Raw genomic sequence first — 22,644 nt, forward strand, 5'->3', positions numbered from 1 at the left:
TAAATTGTTTGGACTGCATCAGTGCAGATACATGAGCTGAAGCCCCAGATGCTGAACTGCTCCACTCCATCTAAGAAACTTTCTAAGATCAGGATTTTGATCAAGGGCTTCCCATTTACCAAAGATGCAGGGGCTGGATCACAGAAGCTACACAGCCTATGGATGGAGTATTTTGACCACAGGGTGCTCTTCCGCAAGGCTGCTAGAGAGGAAATGCTGCCAGTGCCCTTCCTGGGCACAGAGGCCGTGGTCTCTGCAGTTGGGTGTTTGTGTTGCAGGGAGAGCCTACAGGTGACATAGCTATGTCTCTGCCAGCTGGGGTACAGCCTGGCAGATCAAACTGACAAAACCTTACACTCAGGACTGCTTCTGGGCAGCAGCTTTGCTTGACAGGCAATCAGATGTGCTACAGAATGAGGTTCTGGTTTGGGTAAATCATTTGTTGCTACTGTGCCCTGTGTACTCCCCTTCTGCACAGCAATTGCATGCTTTGGAGCTTCTTCTGAGAGGGACTTTCTTTTTAAAACCAACTTAAATGAACTATAATGCTGGAATTTTAAAACCAGTGAACCCTAGTTTGCTGGGATAGAAATGGTATTTCAATTAACTTGCTGCATGTACTATAACTGAAAAACACCACCAAACTTGGTGTCATTATTTCTCCTGAGTACTGTTTAAAAAACTTTCTCTTGTTATAGCCATGTGGCAGCTTCTGCAGAGAAATCAGACAATGTAAGCATACTGTGGTAGTTAAACATTGTTTAATGGTTTGGATACAGACTTTGTAGAAGTTTGGGAATCTCTCAGGTTGTTTCTTTTCCACCCACTCTGCTCCTGTCTGTAGAACTGACTAGATTTATGCTCCTAAATCAAATCACCAAGTAGGACAGCAGAAGTTTGCAGTAGGAAAAAGCCTTTGAGCAATCTTCTACACATCTAAATGTGCCTGTTAATATGTTTATGTTCATGTAATGTTTATAATGTTCATAATATTTATATTAAGTAACAGAATAATCCCTGAATGTCTGTGCACACAGGCAAAAGACCTACAAGTTCAAAGTATGAGGAGAAAAAAGAAAAATTCCAACAATAATACCTAAGAAGCAGTGATGTAACTGCTGATGCTCTGATTCTGTACTCTCACAGTGGCAGGCAGGGAGATGTATGGATACCCCTTACCTGGCTGAAATGACCAGGGTGGTTCTCAGAGCTGGTGTACACAGAGGGATTTTCTTGTTTGGTTGGAGTTTCCATTCCACCTGCTGCCAAACATGAATCAGCCAGGCTCTGCTGCTCCAAACAGCACTTGGGGTTGTAAGAGGGCTTAGAGATAAGTGCACAGAGCAGGTGTGTTTGTTACACACACCAGCAAGGGGGCACCTGAATCCATAGTCATCTTGTTAAGCACAAAGTCCATACAACATGCTATGCAAACCCTATTCTAGAGAGGAGCTTCTATTTTAACTGCTCTTAAACAGAAAGAATAGAGCAAGGAGAACAAAGATTGAGGATATGCTGAACATACTTGTTCAAGAAAAATCTGCATGTAATGAAAATTCCAAAGTTTCTAAATAGTTAGCTGAGGCTGTGTTATCAAAGTGGGCATTTTTCTAGGTGTCAATGCTCTGGAGCATTGCAGGTTATGCTCTGACAGCCTAAATCAGTACTGAGACACTGATAGTAGAATTTCTTGCCAGAAAGACCAAGATTCAGATCAAGGTCTAGTTTTTGCATGTATCTTTCCTTATCCTGCATATGAAGTCAGACTAAATTCATTGCCCAAATTAATTCTTAATTTACTTGTATGAAAGAAAGACATTTGTTAATCTGCTAATGGGGAACCAAATCAACTGCTCTACCGAAGAGCAGTGTTTTATTTTAAGCAGGTGTGGTAAGATGGCAATGTCATACACAGAATGTAACAAGGTAAATGTCCTCTGCTTTCAAATGTAGGTTTTTGAAATAATTGTACTCTGTCTGAACCCTTGCTGGATAGCAAAATGTTCTGCCTGTAAGAGCACTCTGCATTATTGGCAATATCCACAAAAATAACTCACGTGTTACAGTTTACTTTGAGATTCCTTTGTAACAAAGGGCTGCAGAGAAATTCCTGCTGAACTTTGTATCAACAGCTTCCTGCAAACTACAAGAAGCATTTGTGCAACTCCTGTATTGCTTAAAGAGGCCTCAAAGGCTTAAAGAGAAATTTACTGCTTTCCTTTCTCTGAAAATCAAACCTTCACATTCTTAAAAGATGTTTCTTGTGTTCTTTGGAATGAAGGAATTTACACAGGGCAGATTTTTTTGCCATGTTCTTCTGAATAAATTATTCTAGTAGCTAAAGCCAGCATAATCCTGCTCTGTAAATCATTGTTTCAGCTTCCAGAACTTGCAGCACCTTGCTGAAAGGCAGCATTTTAGCCCTAATTTAAAGGAGGGGAAAATGATGCAGCAGGTCAGTAGCACAACACAGGTCCCCAAGTCCTACTGTGTGCTCTAGCCTTCTACATCACCTTCTACAAAATTAAAGTCTAGCAATAATAAGTTAAGACACAAATTCTAATGAAAAAAAAAAAAATCACTGCATAACTATTTCAGCAATAAAAGTAGACCTTCAAAGCCCTCTGTAAAAAACAACCCAAGTACCTCAAAACAAACAACCCACCCCCAAACACCTCAAAAAAGTGGAAAAAAACCCATAACCTAAGAGTCATTGTACTTGATTGCATTCAGAATAAAGTTTTTGTCTAATTTAGTTTGAATAGATCCAAAATATCTTCTATGAGAATAATGAAGTGTGTTTGTGGCTGAGAACGTGTAGCAATCCTTGGGTTCTTCCCACAGGGTGCTGGGATCGTGCTCATGTAGCCTATGCTTCCCTCCTTTGGCCATTACCCCTCGCAGTCATAAACAGGAGACACCAACTGAGGGAGAATTACAAAACAAGTTTATTAAAGTCTAACATAAACCACTTCAGGCTAAGTATGTACAACTCCCTCCCTTCCCAGGGGATTGTAAAATTGAGAGTTGAGGTATATACAAACAACAGAGGAAAAAAACCCAAACTTATATACATGAAAAATACTTCAAAAATAATTTAACCAAAAAATCAATTATTAGTCCTTATCTGAATATAATTCTGCAAGGCTTATCAATAGCCTCTCCATGATCACAGCCCTGAAATCCTTGACAAGGAACTCGTCTGTACTTGACAATGTTTTTGAAACACATAATTTCAGAAGCTGCTGTGCTTTATGCTCACATTAGGCACAGATTTGGAAGCAAGTGTCATACAAGGAGCTATTCTCACATAACTATTTCCAAATGGCCAATTCAGAGATTTCTAGATGCAGATTTTCAGACAAAGCCAGCACCAGCTTAAGTGTAAAATTAACTGAAACAGTACTGAAACAACTGTGTGACAAATCATGTCATTTTCTCCAAATTAATGGAATTATTAAAATTTCCTCTTTCCTTTTGCAGGTAGGTCTCAAGAAGGAGGTGTCTACCTGAAAAGGTTCTGTCCTTCCCCATATAAATCCCTCACAGAAATATCAATACTGTTAAAAACCTTGTACCTCTCCAAAATGAACTCAGAATCCTTAAGCCTAGGATTGGATGTGCAGCCGATTTCCATGCATCTAGTGGCAAAAGGTACAGTACAGACCTGCTTCTTCAGGTCCTGCAGCACCCACCCTCAACACACCTACAAATATTTATATATTTATATATATATATATATATATATTTAAAATCTATATTCTAGTAAATGAATACAGTTCATAGATATCATACCTCAGCAGCTGAGATATCTTCAGAAAAGATGAGGATAAAAATCAAGACTCTCAGATGGGGACTCAAAAGTGCAGGGCACTAAATTATTGCTCCAAGACCAAACTACAAGCCTGTGTATTCTTGTAAGAAAGGTTAAAATTGTTGTCTTGTAAAAAATAATGATTATCTTCTTGTCTATAAAGAAAACTAAATGAATAATAAAGGAAGTGTTACTGTTATAAGTATCTAAACAAATCCTGTATAAATCTAAGCACTGTATTTGTTAAAAAAGTCTGAAATCTAAGAATAAGTAGGAAGCTATAGCTTTAGGAATATAAAAACAGTCCAAACAAACACTGTTATGGAATGCATCTTCTATGTAGGAATGTAATTGGTTTAAAAGTCTTCTTTCCAGAGCTAGTTCTCTCTTGTGGTCATTTCCCCTGGATACATTAACCTTCAGATATTTCTCAGAAAACAGCAGCATATTGTTAGTTTATCTTCCAAAGCTGTTTGAATATGAAATGTATCAGTTGTATGGGGTTCTTCAGTATTCATGACTAAGCCTATCTCTATCCCTATTTGCAGAGAGAGAAAGTAAAGAGGAACCTTAAGACAAGCTACACTGAGTTTGCTTTTTTATACAGAGTCAAGATCCTGATCTTTGTGGCTCTTCAGTCTTAAACAGCAAGGCCAAGGAATCTTTCAGGTGCTACATCAACATCAGAAGCTAAAAAAAGAAAAGGGAGGAGGAAAAGGGGCAATGCAAATCAAACAGATAAAAGAAAGTACCAGAGAACTTTATCCATTGTCCTTTGCCAGCATGATGAAGGACATCAGCTGTTCATAAATGCTATAGTACAGATAAGCAAAGAAAATAAAAGTGAGGCAGGAATGGCAAGAATTCACTCCAGTGGACAGAGTTAGAGATGCCTGTGTTGAGAAGTTCCTGGTGAACACAGTCATACTTCTTGCTGTCCGTGCTGGACTGCCACATCTGCCCATATTAGAGCATAAAATATGATCAAGAAGCAGAGTTTTACACATGCCACACACTAAGATGATCAACACAAAGAAGCACAAGGTCTGTTACTTTACAAGTACAAATGTAGGAAGAGAAAAAAAATAATCTACAGTCATGCTCTGGAGTCAAGAGATCATTTGCAGAGTATTTAAATTAAATCCTCCAAGAAATTTTTCACAAGTCTGTTTAAATTAAGGTGCAGATTAATTCTTACTCTATGTATAACAGAATCAGCTAAGAGGTATTGCCTGTGCTCTTCTATGTATCAGTGACTGGACACAAGGCATCAGTGGAAATAAAACGCTAGCACCATGTAATAACCAACAAACCATCTCTTGAAATGCATTGTTGGTTGAGTATTAGAACTACTGGACAATTACTTAAATAATGCTTACATCACATTATTGGCACAAACTGGCAAAATGGAGTAGAAAAGTACTCCTATTGTCACTTAAGCTTTTAACTAAGGACCCTACCAAGACACTGAAAGTGTTGCTTTTTCAAAACATACATGGCTAGTAATGAACACCTTTATAGGTGTCTTGTTAGATACCAGTCTGTGCAGCTACTATGGACAAGTGAGGTGAGAGGTAAAGCAATACATAAATACTTAGTGAAAACCAATCAGCACTACTCTGACAAACTCTTGCCTGGAAAAGTATCAGTCTGCTCTGTTGTGTTCTTCCGTAATGCCCACTCGTGCAGCATTCACGTCTTGTTTTCACAGTGAGAGGCAGGATTTATTTTTTCTTTTGTACCTATTGTCTAGCACAAGAAGCAGCACTACTGTCAAAAAAAAAAAAAGGATTCTGAAGCCATGATTCATGCCTCCATTAAGTCAATGCATCTTTTCATCTCATCTGCCACGCACGTTCCAGCTCTCCTTGGTGCAAATGTGCTCTTGGTGCCAAACTCAGGGCAGTGTAGGGATGTGAAACATGAATCTGGGATGTGATGCAACAATGATGGATTCACTTAAAAAAAACCCAACCAAACAAAAAAACCCAAAACCCCAAAGAGTGCTCTGTTGGAAAGAATACTCATCAGTATCTATGCCATTAGAACCCTCAGACTTACCACACCACCAAAAAAAAAATATGCACAAAACTTTCTTTCCCTGTGGTCAGACTTCAGCTGAAGGCAGCTGCTCTGGCAGACAGCAGTAACTTTTTGCAAGCACCTCACCAGAGCACTGGCCTACCTTCCATCCACCATTCTACCACCTTGGAATGCAAGAGTACGAACTGGTTACTACATTCAACTTCTAATTTTCCCCTTAGACCTCTGGGTTAATGCTACTAACTTTCAAATATGGCTTCAAATGTCTGTTCTCAAGTGATGTTGTGACACATCAGACCAGCAGGAACGTGGAAGGAGATCTCCAAAACACATCAACAGATTGAACAGAGAATTCTTAAGGCAGGTGATGCTGGAAAGGAACTGTCTCCTGGAAATCAGTGTTAATTGCAAGTAGAAATTTGATTGTAGATGAGCAAATTCAACAAAGCCTGAAAGACAGCACTGCACAATGGAAATGCCTGACAAATGTCTTCGTACAGAGGAACAAAAAGAACAAGTCCAGTTCAAAAAATGGTGACTGCTTGCTTGATCCTGTTCATCTTACCCAGCGTGTGCAGGTTCACCATCAAGCTACAGCTCTGCACTGTCAGTACAACTGCTGCAAGAAAATAAACTGAGGTTCTGAATATCCAGTCACAGCAGACCTTAGCAATGTTTCTGATGAAGGAGACTGACTGCCTGTCACGGGAAGCAGCATTTGATGGTCTTCAGTCCCAATGGGAAGAGGAAGTGCTAAAGACATCTCAGAGGGTTTCACGTCTATGGACTCTGATAAAGGACTCTTCTGACTCTGGATAGATTCTTGTTCATTGAAAGAATTATCAAGTGCATTAGAATCAGGGGGAGTCTCAGATCCTGGCAGAGTAGAAAAAAACAGAGAAGAAAAAAAATCAAGAAGAAAGAAATTATCAAAAGCTCCTGTGCAAATTTTGCAAATTCCCTTTAAAGGGACTGTCAAGACAAACACTTGGTGTGTCAAAGGCTGCCAGGGCAGCTGGGCTCTCTGGTTTCAATGTGCTAGGAGCTGTGAACACACTGCAAGCGCTGCAATCACATCCTCTGCTGCCTGCAGCACCACAACCAAGACAGATGATGCATTCCGACTTGATCTCCGCTTAGCAGGTATGGAAGATAACAAAACCTTAACATCTGAGTAAACAATGGAGCTTTGGGAAACATTTCATTATGGAGGTTTCCTTTAGATTTTCCACCCAAGAAAATCCAAACCCCACAGCCACATCTAAGCATTCTCTTTAATTAAGACAGCAAAGTACAATACAGCATTTATCCATAAACTTCTCCAGAAGAAAGCATTTGTTAACTCCATTCCAGACAGACCAGACACAGTTTCTTTCCAGTCACTTGAGAAATGACTTTCCATTCCTAACTGAAGTCACTGTCAATGGAGTCCTCGCTGCCTTCTGTTGGAATGCAGCTTGCCACTGTTCTTGGGACAGCTTTCTGGTGAAGCCATATCAAGTACCTGGCCCTTCCTCTATCAGTGTGCTCCGAAGCCTATTGTTTCAGTGCTGAAGCGCTCTCATCTGCCTTCTGTCTCTTTTGAGAGCTGCCCTTCCTTGGCAGCTCTCCCAGCTCACAGCCCCAGGCTCGGCCCAGCCTTCTTGCTGCTGCTCCTCTCACTTCACCCTTGCTTCCACTGCCTTCCTGCTGCACTATGGCCTTCCTAAATGCCACTTCTCAAACTTTTGTCATATTCAAAGATGCCTCTGCTTGTGACTCTCATCTTCGTACCCTCTCCCTCCCAGCCCAGACCTACGCAGGGAGAGGCAAGGGAATTATGGTTAACAGACTTGAAGGATGGACAGATAACAAGGTGTATGGAGCCAGTGTGGAAGAGGCTGAACACCTCTGTCCTTAACACCATAGGTAAGTAATAGATGTCACATTTCTTCCTCATCAAAATCTGGTATCTAAAATAGGAATTGAGAGTGTTTATAAAGTCTTCATAGAGCAGTATCACAGCTGGAAACCTTTTGCCAGCTGTCTGATCTTGTGTGCTTCCTAATCCAGCTCAGACTTGGATTAACATTGACTGCACAGAAAAAAAAAAAAATCTTTCACTGTTAAAAATATGTCAAGTAATTCTGGTATCCAACATGCCTTGTTCACCTCAGTTACTAAACTCCTTTGACATGGTCAGATTCAGACTATGCCTTTTAGGACAAAACGCCAATATTCACTTACAGAAATTCCTGTCAGCAGCCATCTGAGCAACCTCTATGTTGCTCAATGCCTGTTTGCTATAGCAATGCAAATGCTTGGAAACTTGTCTTTAAAACATCTACTTCATGATTTAAAAAGGTTTGGTACCTCTGAAGTGGATGCTTTTGGCTCTCATGAGAGTAACTATCCGAAAATACATTATTTTTAAAATTTTTAGGCCTGGATGTGCAAAAAAAAGAGCCCAAAACCAAACCAAACCAAAACCACAGCAAACAAACAAAACCCTATTGACAAAACATTTATAGTTTTTTTTCTTTGCACAAGGAACTCACCTGTGTGAACTTTTGTTTTGTGCTTCTTAAGATTTTTTATATCTGTGTAAGAATTTCCACACATTTCACAGATAAATGGTCTTTCACCTGAAAAAAATTGGTTTAGCAGTTAGAGCAATCTTGAAATAGAACAAAAACACAGAGATGTAGGGAATGGATTCCAATGTTGGATTTTAAAAAACAACTTTTGATACTCTGTTGTATCTGTATTCAGAAGAAAGTTGTTTCCAGAATAAGACATTAAAACAAAGCAAAAACCACCAAACATTAGGAGTAAAGCCATGACCATGCATCAACATCTACACTGTCACACAGACATGAGTCTGAAAAAGGCAATTACAAATACATTAACAGATATTTCCTTTAAATTACATTAACACAAAAATACATAAATTAAGAAACTCTGCTACTTTCAAGCACAGCACAACACGGTGTGGTTTAAAGGCAAAAGGGTAAAGGTAGAGCATTATTTATAGTTCAGGAAGTAGCCTGTCTGGAAACTGACCTGTATGGGACCGAAAATGTTTATTGAGCTCTCCAGAGGAAATAAAGCTCTTCTCACAAATGCCACAGATATATGGCTTCTCTCCTAAAGGAAACACAAGGAGTTTGTTATTTCAGTGTATAAACCAGAAAACACATAAAGAACAAATCAAAGTGAAATAGAGGTGATGTCCAATGAGAGAAAAAGCTCCCTGAACTGGAGTCAAAGGGAAAAGACACAAGAAAGGAGCTGGACGACAACTCCACATCTAGAGTTTTTGGGCCATCACCCATTCTCAACCCTCTGCAGAGCAAGTCCTTCTGTGCCAGGCCTGCTCTGGCACTGCAGGGCTCTGTCACCCCTCACCTGTATGTTTTCGGGAATGGGTGATGAGCGAGCTGGAGACAGCAAAGGCTTTTCCGCAGCTGTCACACACGTAGGGCTTCTCCCCGGTGTGGCGGCGCACGTGGTAGGTGAGCGTGCTGGCCTGGGCGAAGCGCTGCCCGCACCGGTCACACACGTAGGGCTTCTCCCCACTGTGCTTCCTGCCAACCAACACAGGCATCAGTGAGGCACCTCCTGGCAGGAAGGGAAGCAGCACCCATGCTTAAGGAATTCCCCTCGGTTAGTACTTTATCCCCAAGTTCCTTGTGCTGATGCTCTGTGAGTTTGGCTCTGAGCTAACAGTTTATCACAGGGTGAAACTCCCCCTGGGAATCAGCACATCTGTGATTCCCACGGCAACTGAACTGAATGACAGGCCCTACACATGGAACATGCACCATGAGAACTCAGCATGTTCTGCACTGCAGGGTGCTGAAAGAGAAAATGATGATTCCCACTGAGGGAACATAATTCCTGCTTCTGCCAAAATAAATGCAAAAAAGATTGTGAACAGCGAGAACTCATCTGTCTTACTTGCATCAAGGAAGTCTCTGGTGCTACAAGCAGTTCAAAACCAAACCAAACCCCTCCACATCACTGCCATAAGGACATCAGTGCATCAGCCATATCGTTCATACATCACAAATCACTTCCATAGTGTGCAAATACATAGATGTACTTATCCTGTTGTGCAGCATGAGGGAAGGCCCACAAGAAAAGAAGTAAAAATGATCACATTCTGTGCATGTGTAACTCTTGCTCACACTGGACTAAATGATTCTGTGTATTTAAGCACACAGATAAGCATTTGCAGGATCTCACTTCTGCCTACCTGGCATGGATCTTCAGATTGCTTGACGTTGCGAACTGCAGGTTGCAGACATCACACTTGTATGGTTTCTCCTCTCCATGGTGCATCCGACTGTGGAACACCAACTGGCACTTCTGAGCAAAGCCTTTGTCACAGAGTTCACATTTGTATGGCTTCTCCCCTAGTGGAAAACAAAACCTTTGTGCTCTCTGCACTTATGTAAGGAAGCTTCCCAGTCATCTCCTGACCACAGCTCAGGTGTCTGCCCTAATGCTTCTTACAGCTAACATTTTGGAACATCCTGTAATCAGTCCACTGAAGTGGAATGTGCCAGGAGTACAACAGACAACAGACTATTTTTCGAGGGGGAAAAGGGTTAATAGTATTTTTAATAGCACTGTTTGCTACCACATTTTCAGACTTTCTGCAGATTGTCTCATCATGATTTGAAATATTCAAGATAAACAACCACTAATTGTCTGCTTCTTGCCTGTCAAGCAGAAACAAGTCTTCAGCCTACAGTCTGGTGCTCACTACCTGTAGAATGCTACAGGTACTCCTTTGACTGTTCATGTTCTTAGTGGTCACTAGTCTCATCACACAGGATCTTTGGTTAGTCAGCAGCTGAGTGTATCTGATATTCGTCCCCAGGGTTACAGTAGGAGCAAGGTGTTCTGCAGCTGTACCTCAAATACCTCCTACTTCACCTCTCTACATCTTCACAGCTTCCCACTGCTGGCCCCTGCTGAGTTTTCCAAAGAGGAAAAAGAGCAAAAGTAAACATTTTTTTTTAATCTGATTCACTGTTACTTCAGAATTCTGAATGCTAGCCAAAGGAAGAAAACTAGGTAAGTCAGGTCCCTCTGCTGCTTGGTGGGCTGAGCACAGCACCAAAGGCAAGAGCAGAACAGCAGCTACATCAGGTCAGACTGAGGAAAGAACTAACCCAGCACTTCCTGTCACCTCTAGAGAAGAAGACACAGAAAGACAAGCACAGCACTTCTCCCCTGCACCTTTCAGGGTCCAGCAATTTGCTCTTCATCATCTTTTTGTCATCATCTTGTTGTCTTAACATTTAAGTATTCAAAGCTAATTTCTTTTTGATGCTTTGCCAGTAGCTCTTGATACAACACAAACTTCTGCTAACATTATTGACTGCAGAGATCACAACACCATCACACATTTCAGCTGCACATTTTACTAGATAAAATCCTAAAGGCTGTAGAAAACTAGCCACCTCCCCACTTTTTTAGAAGACCCTAAAGGAGAAGTTGTCTACTTGTCACAAGATCATATTTTTTTCCCAACTTTTGGAGGATCTGGAAATTAGGACTTGGAAGTTTCTAAAAAAGTAACAGAAATTCTAGTATCAAGTACAATGAGTTTTTCACGTGTTTTTCATGCTCTACTGACACTCTGGAGTTAAAGGGCAGCAGCTTTTCTGAGTCTTTCCAAAAACCAAGATGCTCACACTAGTGAAATCCTCTGTAGCTACTGAAAGAGAAAATATGATGCTGAACTGAAAAAAAGCTGAAACATTTAATGCTACCAGGATACAGGTACTAGCTCTTTATGTGTACCAGCAGGACACAACATTTCAGGTCTTTTCAGTGCTGTATTCAGAGGCTATGACTCCAGGTCTTCACAGCCCATGAAGACAAGGCCAGCAGCTTACCTGTGTGAGTCCTTACATGTGTTTTCAACTGATTGCACTGGGTGAAGGCCTTCCCACAAAGCTGACACACGTAGGGTTTCACTCCTTTGTGTATTCTCATGTGTCGACGGAGGCTACTCGCTTCTGAGAAGACCTTTCCACAGGTGTTGCACACTGGCTTAGCTTTGGAGTACTTCTGGTCCAGTTCTTCGGCTGAGCTCTCCAGCTGGTAAGCATTCTTTTCACTGGCTATGTTAGACATGCAGTGCTCCTTCAGTGCACAGCTCTGCTGGGGCTTGCCCCTCTTCTGTTTCGCTGCAATAGTCTGGACCAGGATATCTTGTGCTGCCAGCGTTTCGCTTTCCACCACAGACGCCAGCTGTAGCTCAGAGTTGTCACTGCCCTGGGCAGCCTGCTCCGTGATCTGGGTGGCCAGCTTGTTTGCATCCAAAAACATTTCAATGGATGTGTTCTCGGCCACGTCATTCTGATACTGCACAGATTTATTCTGTATGCTTTTGGGGGAGTTGAAGTTCTTCTTTCGCTTCTTTGGTTGAGGAGATTTCTTTTCTAGAGCTGCTTTCTTTGCCTGCGGTTGAACCAACTCTGCAGCAGCAGTGTCTGCTTTCTCCCGGCTGTTGTAATCTCGAAGAGTCAGAAGGCAAGTCTGTTGGTTCAGTTCAACATTCCCAGTGATGCTGGATGTCTCCATGGAAGAGGGATTAGCAATAAAAGCAAAGTCTTCCATCTTGATTTTGCATTTTGTGACCACTTCTTCTACTTTGAGATAGTCGGCAGCCTGGTGGATTTCTTTGACGTTCCAGCTGCAAAAGAACAAGACCTGAGTGACGATACTCTGGACAAAGAAAACATCTGTTCTATACCAAGGTACCAAGTACAGACAGCAGAGCTGCACAACACTTACACTGTCAGAAAAGGTAACTTTGAGAACACATACAAGGAGATCTAATCTTTCAGTGCTGCACTGCTCCGAGGCACTTAGTGTGACTGACAAAGCTTCATGAAGCCATGGCCCATGCCCACTGCAGTCTGCAGATCCACAGAACTGAGAATTTTATTTTCACTCACATGCTTTTTGTTGATTGTACACCTCTCTAAGGAGGCTTTTGGTCAAAAAAGCTCCAAAATCACAGCACAAAGGGACAAAACACTGGAGAACAAAATGCATAAACCATCATTCTATAAACCTTCTGCCAGAAGATGCAAGTAACTCACAAGCAGCACATTCACCTCAGCAGTCCTGTGAGGCAGGTACTGATCTTGCTTTATAAAATGATTTGCAAATTCTGTATCGTCTGAGCACAGACAACTTTTAACACCAGGGAAGTCCTCAATTCAACTCCTACACTTGATTTTTTCAGTTCCTGCAACACAAGCCTTGTTGGTTTAGAAAAGAACTGAACTGGAAAAGGTGGCAACATGTACCATCAATACATTTATGGAGTGATAGCATTGTAAAGAGAGATTAACAGCAAACAACATCATTCTAACCATCTAGGGCACAGTAAAAGTAATTTAACAATAAGTTACTAGCCACAATTACTCTGTCCATGAACACAACTGGATTAGTACCTTGTATGATACTAGTGCTAAGTTCAAAGTATACCCTTCTGGTGTCCCCTGTGCACCCACCACCAGAGAAGACACCAGACAGCTGCAGCAGTCACCTGAAGCAATACAGTACAAGATGATGTGCGCACATGCCAGTATCATCTTTAGTCAAACAGTTTTCCCTGGGTGAAAATGGTATTTTCACCTTCCTCTTCCCTCTGAGATCTCAACTGCTCTGAAGGAATCACAAACAATCTCTGTGGTCCCAGATAGACATGAAGAACATAGCACACTTCTGCTCTGTTTGCTGAGCATCAGTCACTAACTTCACTGCACAGCTGTTACACTGCTCTGGTGCCGTTGATACTTATAGCTAATCTAAAAACCTCCCCATCCTGCATATTTGGGCTGAAATCATAAGAGTGTGAGCTCTCAGGCTCCAGTAGAAACAAAGGATTTGAAACCTGCCTTTGACACCAGCAGTAAAAATCCTGGACTATATGCTTCTAAGTAGTCACACATCCCTCAGGAGGAATAATCACTTTCTTTCATAGAGAAAAGCACTGCAAAGGATCCTCACCATATGTAAAGCAACACAACAGGCATAAAACCAATGCAGCAAGGGGGGGAAACTTTTTCTGCGAGTCCTTTTGGGCACTGTAATATAAGATTTAAAGTAACAGATCTTGCAAATTCTAACAAGTCTGATTTTTTTAAAAATTGTGCTCGTCCTCATCTATCCTCAGGGTTCAGCCTTTACCACAGACAAAGTTTCTGTGTGTCCTCTGCAAAACCAGATGCCTACAATCCAGCTTCAGAAAGAATACACCTATCCTTCCCTCTCCTGGTAGCCATGCACGATGTTTAATCCCTTCCAATCCAGACAGAAAGACTGGGAGACTGAAACTATCAATCAGTGAAACACCAGACAACAAACCATTGTTTTGGCACTCGTGTCTCATGTGACATTTTAAAGCACACAAACAGACGATCTTCAATCTATCAACATGTACCGCAGCCACAATTTGTTCCTCCACAACTAATTACAAAACACAAAAAGATCCAGTACTGCCTTAACAGAAAGTTTATTTCCCTGTTCTCTTCCCCCTTTCAATAGCACGTGTTACCTGTCAAGGTTTAATTTTCCTGTGTAAATAAACTCCAGGAGTTTTTGGAATCCATCAGCTTTGACTTGAGTCTGGTCCAACACGACGTTGTTGTCAGATGCATCTCTGTAAAATGCACCAAAGTATTCGCTGAAGGAGGCCAGCACGTTCCTGTGCGCCTTGAACTGGCATTCCCCGATCACCACCGTGCAGTCACACAGGAAGCCAGCTTCTCGCTGCTTGTTCAGCCTCTCTAGAAGGTGCTCACAGTGATGGGAATACTGCATTTTGACAGCCAGCTGCAGCCTCTTTGTTCTGATCTGGGAAAGTGGGGAAAAAATATTTACATGTAAGATTTAACGTTCTTTCCCCATTAAAAGCTTAAGTGAATGATTACAAAAGAGCCAGCGTCCAAATCCACTCATGATCACTGCAGGACTGGTGGTTTAGTAGCACTTTTGTCCGAGTGAGATGGGTGGATCCTTCTTACTTGGGGAGCTGCTAATTTTAGAGGCAGAACGAGGGACAGAGGGCAGAGACGTGCATAACTCCCCACGCAGATCAGAGGATTAGCTTGTCTCAGCTTATGAGCTGTCATGTCAAAACTGGTCTCCGAGGAGCACTTTTTCAGCAGCGAGGCACTCGGGGCTCGGACCGAAAGGCACTCAGGCGGCAGGGACAGCTGCTCCTCGGGGCAAGGCCCCGCTTCCAGCCGCAGGGGCAGGACACGGCAGACCCCGAGTCGTCCTGAGAGGACACCGGAACCCAGAGGGAAGGACCGCCTCGGCGCCAATGCAGCAAACAGGATGCCGGCGAGCCACAGGGGCCGCGGCCCGGCCCGGCCCGGCCTCTCCGCTGGACAGGACGGAGTCCGCAGCGCCCTCCCCAGCCGCGGCCCTCGCCCGGGCCTGGCCCTGCCACCCCCGTGACCCCCGGCCAACCGTGGTCCTAACGCTTCCCACCCCGAAAGCCGCTGCGACGGCGGCAAGGCCGTCCCGGGGCTGGCAGGACAGCGGCGGCGGCACCCCACGCACCTGCGGAGGGGAAAGGAAGGAGCGCCTTTGCCTCAGGCCGCCATGTTCTGATGACGCCTCTCACGCCGCTTCCGGGATAGGACTTCCGCTGTCCTGCTCCCGGCTTCGGCCCGGGGCTGAGGAGCGGCGGCGGCACCGATGACAGAGGCGAAAAACGGGGGCGGGGACCGAAAGCCACGACCTGCCTCGTGAGGCAGGGAACGGGCAGGCCCGGGCTGCGAAGAGCTTCCTAGGAGTGTCAGGGAGGCGCGGACTACAACTTCCAGGATGCAGCGCGCCGTGGCAGAGCCAGCCCTTAGTGCAGCGATGCGCTGTGCATGCCAGGAGATGTAGGCGCCGGGCGCGGGGCCTGCGGGGCCGCAACACCGGCCCGAGGGTCGTAACACCACGGGCGGGTGGCTGGGAGTAGATCCTCGCTCTGTGGCCTCGATCGGTAAATAAAGTGTGTTTAATGCACTTAGGACTGTTAGTGCACCAGCATGAAGGAGTCTTGCCCTGTGCGTGCCCACAGTTAGGGAGAACTCAGGGAAAGGTAATTAAAATCTTTGCGCTACGCTGTGACTCGCTCCCAGCCCTAAAACACATCGGGTCGGGTTCTTTTTCAGGTCTAATAGGTGAGAGGAAAAATAAAAGCCAATCCGGCTGCTGTTTCCGCCCGGTTTCGAACCGGGGACCTTTCGCGTGTTAGGCGAACGTGATAACCACTACACTACGGAAACGCCGCTTGCACGAATTTTGCCTCTGTTGTTGCTGATGCCGTCCTGCTTCCCGCCCGGGTTCACCCAAGATCTGTATCTTCATGGAACCATGTGCTGGCAGCTCCCCAAACACACCCAGAGCGCCCCGCAGCCGGCCTCCTCCAAGGGCCTTCTCGCCCTGCTGCAGAGCCGGTAGGTTCTCCCCACGAGCTGTGGGGTGCTCCAAGGTGTCATCTGCTGCCCCTTCTCCAAACATACCAAGAGTAAAGGCATTGGTGTGAACAACAAACTTTATGATGGTATCTCTCCTAAAATGCTTTAGTTGATTTTCAACACATCTGTAAATAAAGAACCATACCCTCGGTTAATATTTCACACCAAAGTGTCATTCTGAGAGGCTGTCATACCAATCTACCTCTTGCTGCAGATACAGAAGCTGGAAGGACTGCTCTGTTGGCAGTGAAGCACAGACGAGGAGAAAGATGCTAACAAAAGCAGCTGCGAAGCCCAGGAAAATGAGAGGAGCAGAGTATGACTGATCGATGCCTGCTAGTGCCAGTGAATGCAGGTGTGATGAGCAGGACAAATGAGGCTGCCAAGGAGAGAAGCAAAGCACTGCAGTTCCTGCAGGAACAAAGCAAGACAGGTTCGGTCTGCGTTTAACGGAAATGAGAGTGAGACAGCCCCAGCCACGGGGCAGAAAGGGAGTTGCTTGAAACTGCAAGCCTTGCAGGGCAGGATAGCACAAAGCAGAGCATGCAGGCAAACTAGGAGTTGAACACACAGCATACTGTTACATGGGGCAGCATCTCCTTTGCAGGCCTTTTGCTGCAGCTGGAGTTTGGAAAATGAAGTGACTAATCCTCTTGGATTTTCTAGTACACCAGGCATTGAAATGCCTTTGTGAAGAGAAACAAGTCAAATCCTAGCCAGTGGGAGGAGAAGAAGAAAAAGCTAAGAGGAATGAAACAAGAAAGGCTCCAGAAGGAAGCAGTCACAGGGAAGGGAGAGGGGAAACAAGCAAGGTGGAAGCAAGCAGTAACAGTATTCTGTTGAGTTTGTCAGTGATGCCACTGCTGTCATCATGCAGAGGTTTCTAATAGCCTTACCATTGCTTTTCATGCTTGCAACATCTCTCAGGACCACATGGAAAACCCCGTGTGGGAATGCACTTGTGTTTAGTGGCACACCATGATCACAAGATCTGTTGTGCAAATGAATAAAACATAAAATACAAACTCACTAATTAATATCTTTTATAATGGATACAATAATATTTTCAGTCACAGCTTGACAACCATAGTTCATACAGGAAGGTCCTGTTCAGGTAAGATGCTATAACCTTGTCTGAAGAGCTGAATGGTTTTCAGATTCACAGCTGCTGAAGTTGCTTGTGGAAGGGTGAAATATCTTTCCAGTGTCTTTTCAAAACAACACACATACTTTAAATGTACACAAAATGCTTTTTCTTAATGTCCTTTACCTGGGACATGGCCAAACAGACTGCCTTGACCAAAGGGAGATTTCTGGTGTTGCCATGGACACTTAGGACACTGGAAACTGAAGAGTCCTTGTCCAGTGCCACTATATTTTGTTTGATTTCTGTAGATACCCATGTCCTGGGGAGATCAGGAGGCTGTGGGGAAGAATGTCAGTGACAATGACCTGAAGATGAACAGTAGTGAGCAGACAGCAATTCTGGTTGCTACCCTTAAGCCACTACTTAACTGAGGGGAAATTGACAGGTCTTCCCTGAGCACCTGGTGCCCTAGCTGTGTGTGATGGAATCTCATTATGATGTCACACAATGTTTTACAGTGTATCAATCTTTGAAGGCTACTAATTGCCATGTGATATTCTATAGGTTCACCTGGATAGCTGTGATCTCAAAGCACATCACAAAAATTGGGAAAGAAGGCACCACTTCACAAGTCACCACAGCTGAGGAGCTGCTTCTACAAGGCATAAAAATTAAATTGTTTCATGTGCTTGAGCTTTGAGGAAGAGATGACCAAGAATCCTAATGAGGTGGGAAAAGCTTAACCCCTCTCTGGTGGTCATGAAATTGTAGTTCAGAATCAAAGGCTTTATTGCCTTGAAACCCTGTTTCACCCTCCTAATATTATCATAGTCATCAGATTGACAGGCTCTACTCCAGTTCTTGACAAATCATCATCATGATGTTGGGGTAAGGACTTACTTCCACTCCAGTTCTTTCTGGTGGTTTTAGCCTCTTTCCTGGAATTAAGCTGAATGCTTAAACAAGGAGATAGTCTGCATGGTCCCAGCTGGTATTAAGGTGAAAGGTAGTGCTCCTCCTAACAGGAAGTTTTCAGTTTGAACAGAAGGCTTCTGGCTTCCCTGAATGCAGATCACTGTGAGAGAGTACAGGGAGGCTGAACCTAACTTGGAGCACAGAAAATGCGATTTTTTATAAGAGAATTCACTTAATACTTAATAGAAAAGAACCTGACATTACAGCTACCCGGAATCTAGTGTCTTTGGGGAAGCCTGTGTATGTAGCATGCCTTTTTTAAATCCCAATAAAAACCATAGTCTTGCGGTTACTTCCTTCTTAGTCCACAAACACTTCTTTCTAAAGAAGTGTAATGTACATTACTAAAGATTTTATCACAGTAGTGCTGTGCAGTGTATGTACAACTAAGAAAGATCAACAGCTCTACAGTGTTCCTTCATACTCCATTGAATTGGCCAAAACATACAGCCTTGAAATACCTAGTTTACCATCGACATCTCAAGGTCAAAAAGCAAACAGACAAAAACTGTTTTGAGGAATACAATTCAGCCGAGGTGAGACAGCCGTGTCTGAGGTGAGTGCTTCAGGGAGCAAGTACTGCCTTGCAAAGAGAAATCATGGAAGAGATAAATGCCCTCTTCTAACAGAGCACAGGGGGGCGGTGAAGCCTTGCTTTGAGGGAACGGAGGTAGCCTCTGGGCCTAGTTCTTCACGCAGAGGTCCTAGACTGAGCTGGGCAGGGCCCAAACACGGGTCCAGACCCCAGGCCCTAAGCCCCGTCCCTAAACCGCAGGCATCATCACTCAAATCCCGGCTCCATGCACCAGGTCTGACTCTGGTTCGCGGATCCAGAGTCATGCCCCATGTCCCGGCACGGCCTCAGTCCCCGGCCAGGCGCGCGCCCGAGAGCACGTGGTGCGGCCGGCGGACGAATAGCCGCAGCGTTCCACACTCCCGCCACTCTTTCTCTTCGCCCCCGCCCCTTCGCCCAGCCGCAGCCAATGGTGGCGGGGAAGAGTACCCTTCCGACCAATGAGAGGCGCGGTGCGCGTGGCCGGGGATGCTTTAAAAGCTCGGCCGGGGGGTGTCGCCACGTGGGGAGCTTCCCGGGTAACTAACCCTAATGGATGTGGGTGCGCTCCCCGCGACCGTCCGCTGTTTTATTCGCTGACTTTCAGCGGACGATGGGAGTAGCTTGGTGGAGGGGTGGAAAGGAAAAAACGTCAGCTAGGGGCTCTCCTTACTCCCGCCATGGGGTCTCCGTGTATCCCCCTACTGCAGCCGGGGGCCCGCCGCAGAGGCTCCCGCCTCCCATCCTTGAGGCCGCGGTCGGCCGGCTCCTGCTAATGCCGCCGCGAAGAGTTCGTCTCTGTCAGCCTTAGCGGCGGACGGGAGCGAAAGGGCTCGTTCCCCGCACCGGGAGACTCCAGCAGAGCAAAAAGGATGGCGCTCATAGTCCACCCGCCGCGCTCCCTCCCCATGGGGCGCGTGCACCCGGGCCCGCTCCGACAGGCTTTCAGCTGGTGAGGGCTTTCCACATGCCCCCTCCTCTCGCGTCCGGCTGTTAGGGCCGCCGCGAGGCCGCTCGAGCTCACCGGGGCGGGCAGGAATCGGGGTCCGCGGTCCGCCGAGAAGGAAGGAAGGAAAGAACTCGGGTCGGGGCGGTGGGGAACCGGGGCCCCAACCTCTCGCTCTCTGCCAGAGGCTGGGCGCCGACCGGGCTGGGCTCACCTCGCCGCGTGCTCTTATCTGGAAGCGCCCTGCGGGGACGGAAACTTAGAAAGGTTGAATTTTGCGCACGGAATTTAAGAAAGGTTGACTTTTCCCTCAGCTTAGAAGAAGGAGACGATTTTCTGGAACCATGCAAGCCTCTGTATACTGGGAACTGGAGATAAATATTTGGCTGAGGTGTGGAGGAACGGCTTGTGAGGGGGGGAAAGTGCCAGGGCTCGTCCCTAGCGCTCTGCTTTACGTGGAGACTTTGCCCCTGCCAGCCTGCCTGTTGTATGCCAGCCTAAAGCACTGTCCATGAAGAAATAATGTAGAGAGCCCATAGGGTGCCACTCCCCATCGTGGAAGCAGACTGGTTACCTCAGCTGATGGTTCTTGCCATAGGCCAGACCTTTTCTGTGCTTCTTTGGCCAGTCTCAACCAGTCAGGAAATGCACTGGAAATAGAGGTTCATGCCTTGTGACAGAAGCTAAAGTGTGCACTGCCCCACCACAGGTCTCCCCTCAGCAAGGGAGCAGGCATGGCCCTAGAAAGTTGGGCTTGCACATGATTCAATGCTCAGATTTTACCAACCCTGCAGGAATTTCCTGAATGTTTGACCACTGCCATCTTGTGGCCGCCTTTTTATTTTCTTTGCACAGAGGATGGGAGCGAACTTGGGTACTTTATTTAATTCTGCTTGAAGAAAACATTCTGTTGCCAGAATAAGTGAAAACAGGAGAGTCCGGCGTCACACATTTGAAGATGTAAAGGTCGTTTCTAGTAGTAGAATCTGAACGTTGCTTAATAAACCTCATCTAGCTAGAACACAGCTGGCTCTCCCAATGGAAATTTGTTGTTTCAAACAAACTTGTTTCCCTTGTTTTATCTTGTTTCTGAGCAACAGCTTTCGCTTAGCATCAAATACTTCAGTTCAGACTTGCAACTAAGCATGTGAAGCCAAGATACGTGCTTTAGTATGTTTTTTATTTCAAATGAAAAAAAGACTTTCTTTTCCTAAACATATTGGGGTTTGTGGCATTAACAATACCCTTTTTCCCCCACTGTCACTTCTGAAAGAGCCAATAAGCTTAAACAGCCAATTTTCTGAACGCAGGAAAAAGTGTTTTGCGTATCTGTGTGTAGGAGAAGGGACATTCCGAAACTGACAACTTGATCTACTTTTGGTTCTATTTATTTCTGCTAGCAAGGAAAACTTTGTGAGCTATGGTATTGTTGTGGAGACTTAAAAAAGTGTACCTGTTGCTGCAGCTTGCTACTGGTTCTGAGCAGCCTGCAGCTGCCTTCCTCACCCCTATAAAAGTCCAAAGAAGGTACTACTTTAGGAATCTCTAAGGAAGCTCTCTGCAAATTAACCCCTGAAGAATTTAAAACAATTTTCAAGTGGCAGCCACCTTGATGTGTCAAAGATACACCATGTGGCATGATTCTGCTCCAAGACCTCCGCTGCTGGTGAGTAGCAGTTACCTGTGAGTGTCATCAACTTGTGGAAGCAGGTCCTCTTTGCCATGTTTGAATCACAAGGTATAAAGTGGATTTTCTTCCCTGCACAGCCCTTGTTAATATCTGCAGGCTTGTTTGGCTTTAAAAATCTAATGGTTCATTTGAAGCTGGTACACTGAGAAGTTTTATCATCAATGCTGGCTGTTATGCAGAGGGGTACAGAGGAAGGTGATGATGTTTAGGAGAAGAGGAGCACTTGTGCTCAATAAAATTATGAAAACACATTACTTAGGTTCCTACTCTGGACTGGCATTCAGACGGTTTGGGAGCTGGGATCATGCATCCTGACTGATGTGTTCTCAAGTGCTGGATGTCGGAAATTGCCACCAGGTCATTAGGGGGGTTCTGTAACAAAGGTTTAGGTGATGAAATTTGAAGGATGTCTCGCTTGCATCTGCTTAGGGTGAAGGTTTTCACCGTTTGAGGTCAGTCTGACATTTGTCGTATCATGTTGGGTATGTGGGATGTGCTTTGGCCAAAGAAGATAAAGCACTGTCCATTGCCCTAGCAGTATGGAATGGCTTCCCTGTGCTCTATGAATGTGCATGAGGTTGTCTTCCTTTTGCATGGTCATTTTGCAAATATGCTACTTCTGAACGCCCTAGAGTTTTCTGTCCCCAAGGGAATTTGTTCCCTTCCTGCGGAGAACCAGCACAAAACCTCAGTATAATGTGGATGAGATCCCACAGAATTGACAAGATAGCAGGAGGTGTAATATTGCCCTCTTCTGAGGATGTTTCAAGAACTGCCAGATTTGAGGTCCTGGGGGGATGAGTGTAGCTCCCTGTGACCACATTTTCAAGTGCTTTTTTTTTTTTTAAGTATGAGATAGCTGTGGTTTATTCCAGCTGTGGCAGTGTGTGGTGTGCAGGGGTCTTGAGCTGTGCTTCACTCCTGGCTCTATCTTTCAACACTGTTACCCCTCCCAGTCTCAACAAGAACACTTTTCTGCATGCTGAAGAACTTGCTGTGTAAGAAAGCAGCAATATTTTATCTTACAGTGGTTCCATTAAGCT

General features: G+C 44.7%; 1 protein-coding gene and 1 non-coding gene across 3 annotated transcripts; both read right to left on the reverse strand.

Annotated features, from left to right (window-relative positions):
• Window positions 1–6,342: 6,342 nt before the first annotated feature.
• Window positions 6,343–15,470, reverse strand: MYNN (myoneurin). 2 transcript variants are annotated; one of them, XM_054386044.1, is made up of 8 exons: window positions 15,440–15,470; window positions 14,427–14,725; window positions 11,749–12,551; window positions 10,095–10,254; window positions 9,245–9,423; window positions 8,900–8,983; window positions 8,395–8,481; window positions 6,343–6,733 (listed from the first exon to the last, which is right to left on the reverse strand). In XM_054386044.1, the coding sequence occupies exons 2-8, from the start codon at window positions 14,690–14,692 to the stop codon at window positions 6,465–6,467; spliced, it is 1,848 nt and encodes a 615-aa protein (XP_054242019.1). In that variant the 5' UTR covers window positions 14,693–14,725; window positions 15,440–15,470; the 3' UTR covers window positions 6,343–6,464. The 2 variants fall into 2 exon arrangements, with proteins under 2 accessions (XP_054242019.1, XP_054242017.1); XM_054386042.1 differs by lacking the exons at window positions 8,395–8,481; window positions 15,440–15,470 and having other exon boundaries at window positions 14,427–14,712.
• A 615-nt stretch (window positions 15,471–16,085) lies between these two features.
• On the reverse strand, window positions 16,086–16,158 carry TRNAV-AAC (transfer RNA valine (anticodon AAC)). Its single transcript has one exon. It is a non-coding gene; the product is annotated as a tRNA-Val (tRNA).
• Between the last annotated feature and the right edge of the window lie 6,486 nt (window positions 16,159–22,644).

Source organism: Indicator indicator, chromosome 13 (genome assembly GCF_027791375.1).
Source record: "Indicator indicator isolate 239-I01 chromosome 13, UM_Iind_1.1, whole genome shotgun sequence".
Lineage (NCBI taxonomy): Eukaryota > Metazoa > Chordata > Aves > Piciformes > Indicatoridae > Indicator > Indicator indicator.

Excerpts from the sequence above, each read along its gene's own strand:
- MYNN (XM_054386044.1), bottom strand. The coding sequence starts at position 14,692 with ATGCAGTATTCCCATCACTGTGAGCACCTTCTAGAGAGGCTGAACAAG. Across the intron at positions 9,424-10,094 it reads AATCTGAAGATCCATGCCAG|GAAGCACAGTGGGGAGAAGC; the intron begins GTAGGCAGAAGT and ends GTTGGTTGGCAG. Across the intron at positions 8,482-8,899 it reads ACATTTTCGGTCCCATACAG|GTGAAAGACCATTTATCTGT; the intron begins GTCAGTTTCCAG and ends AATTTTTTTCAG.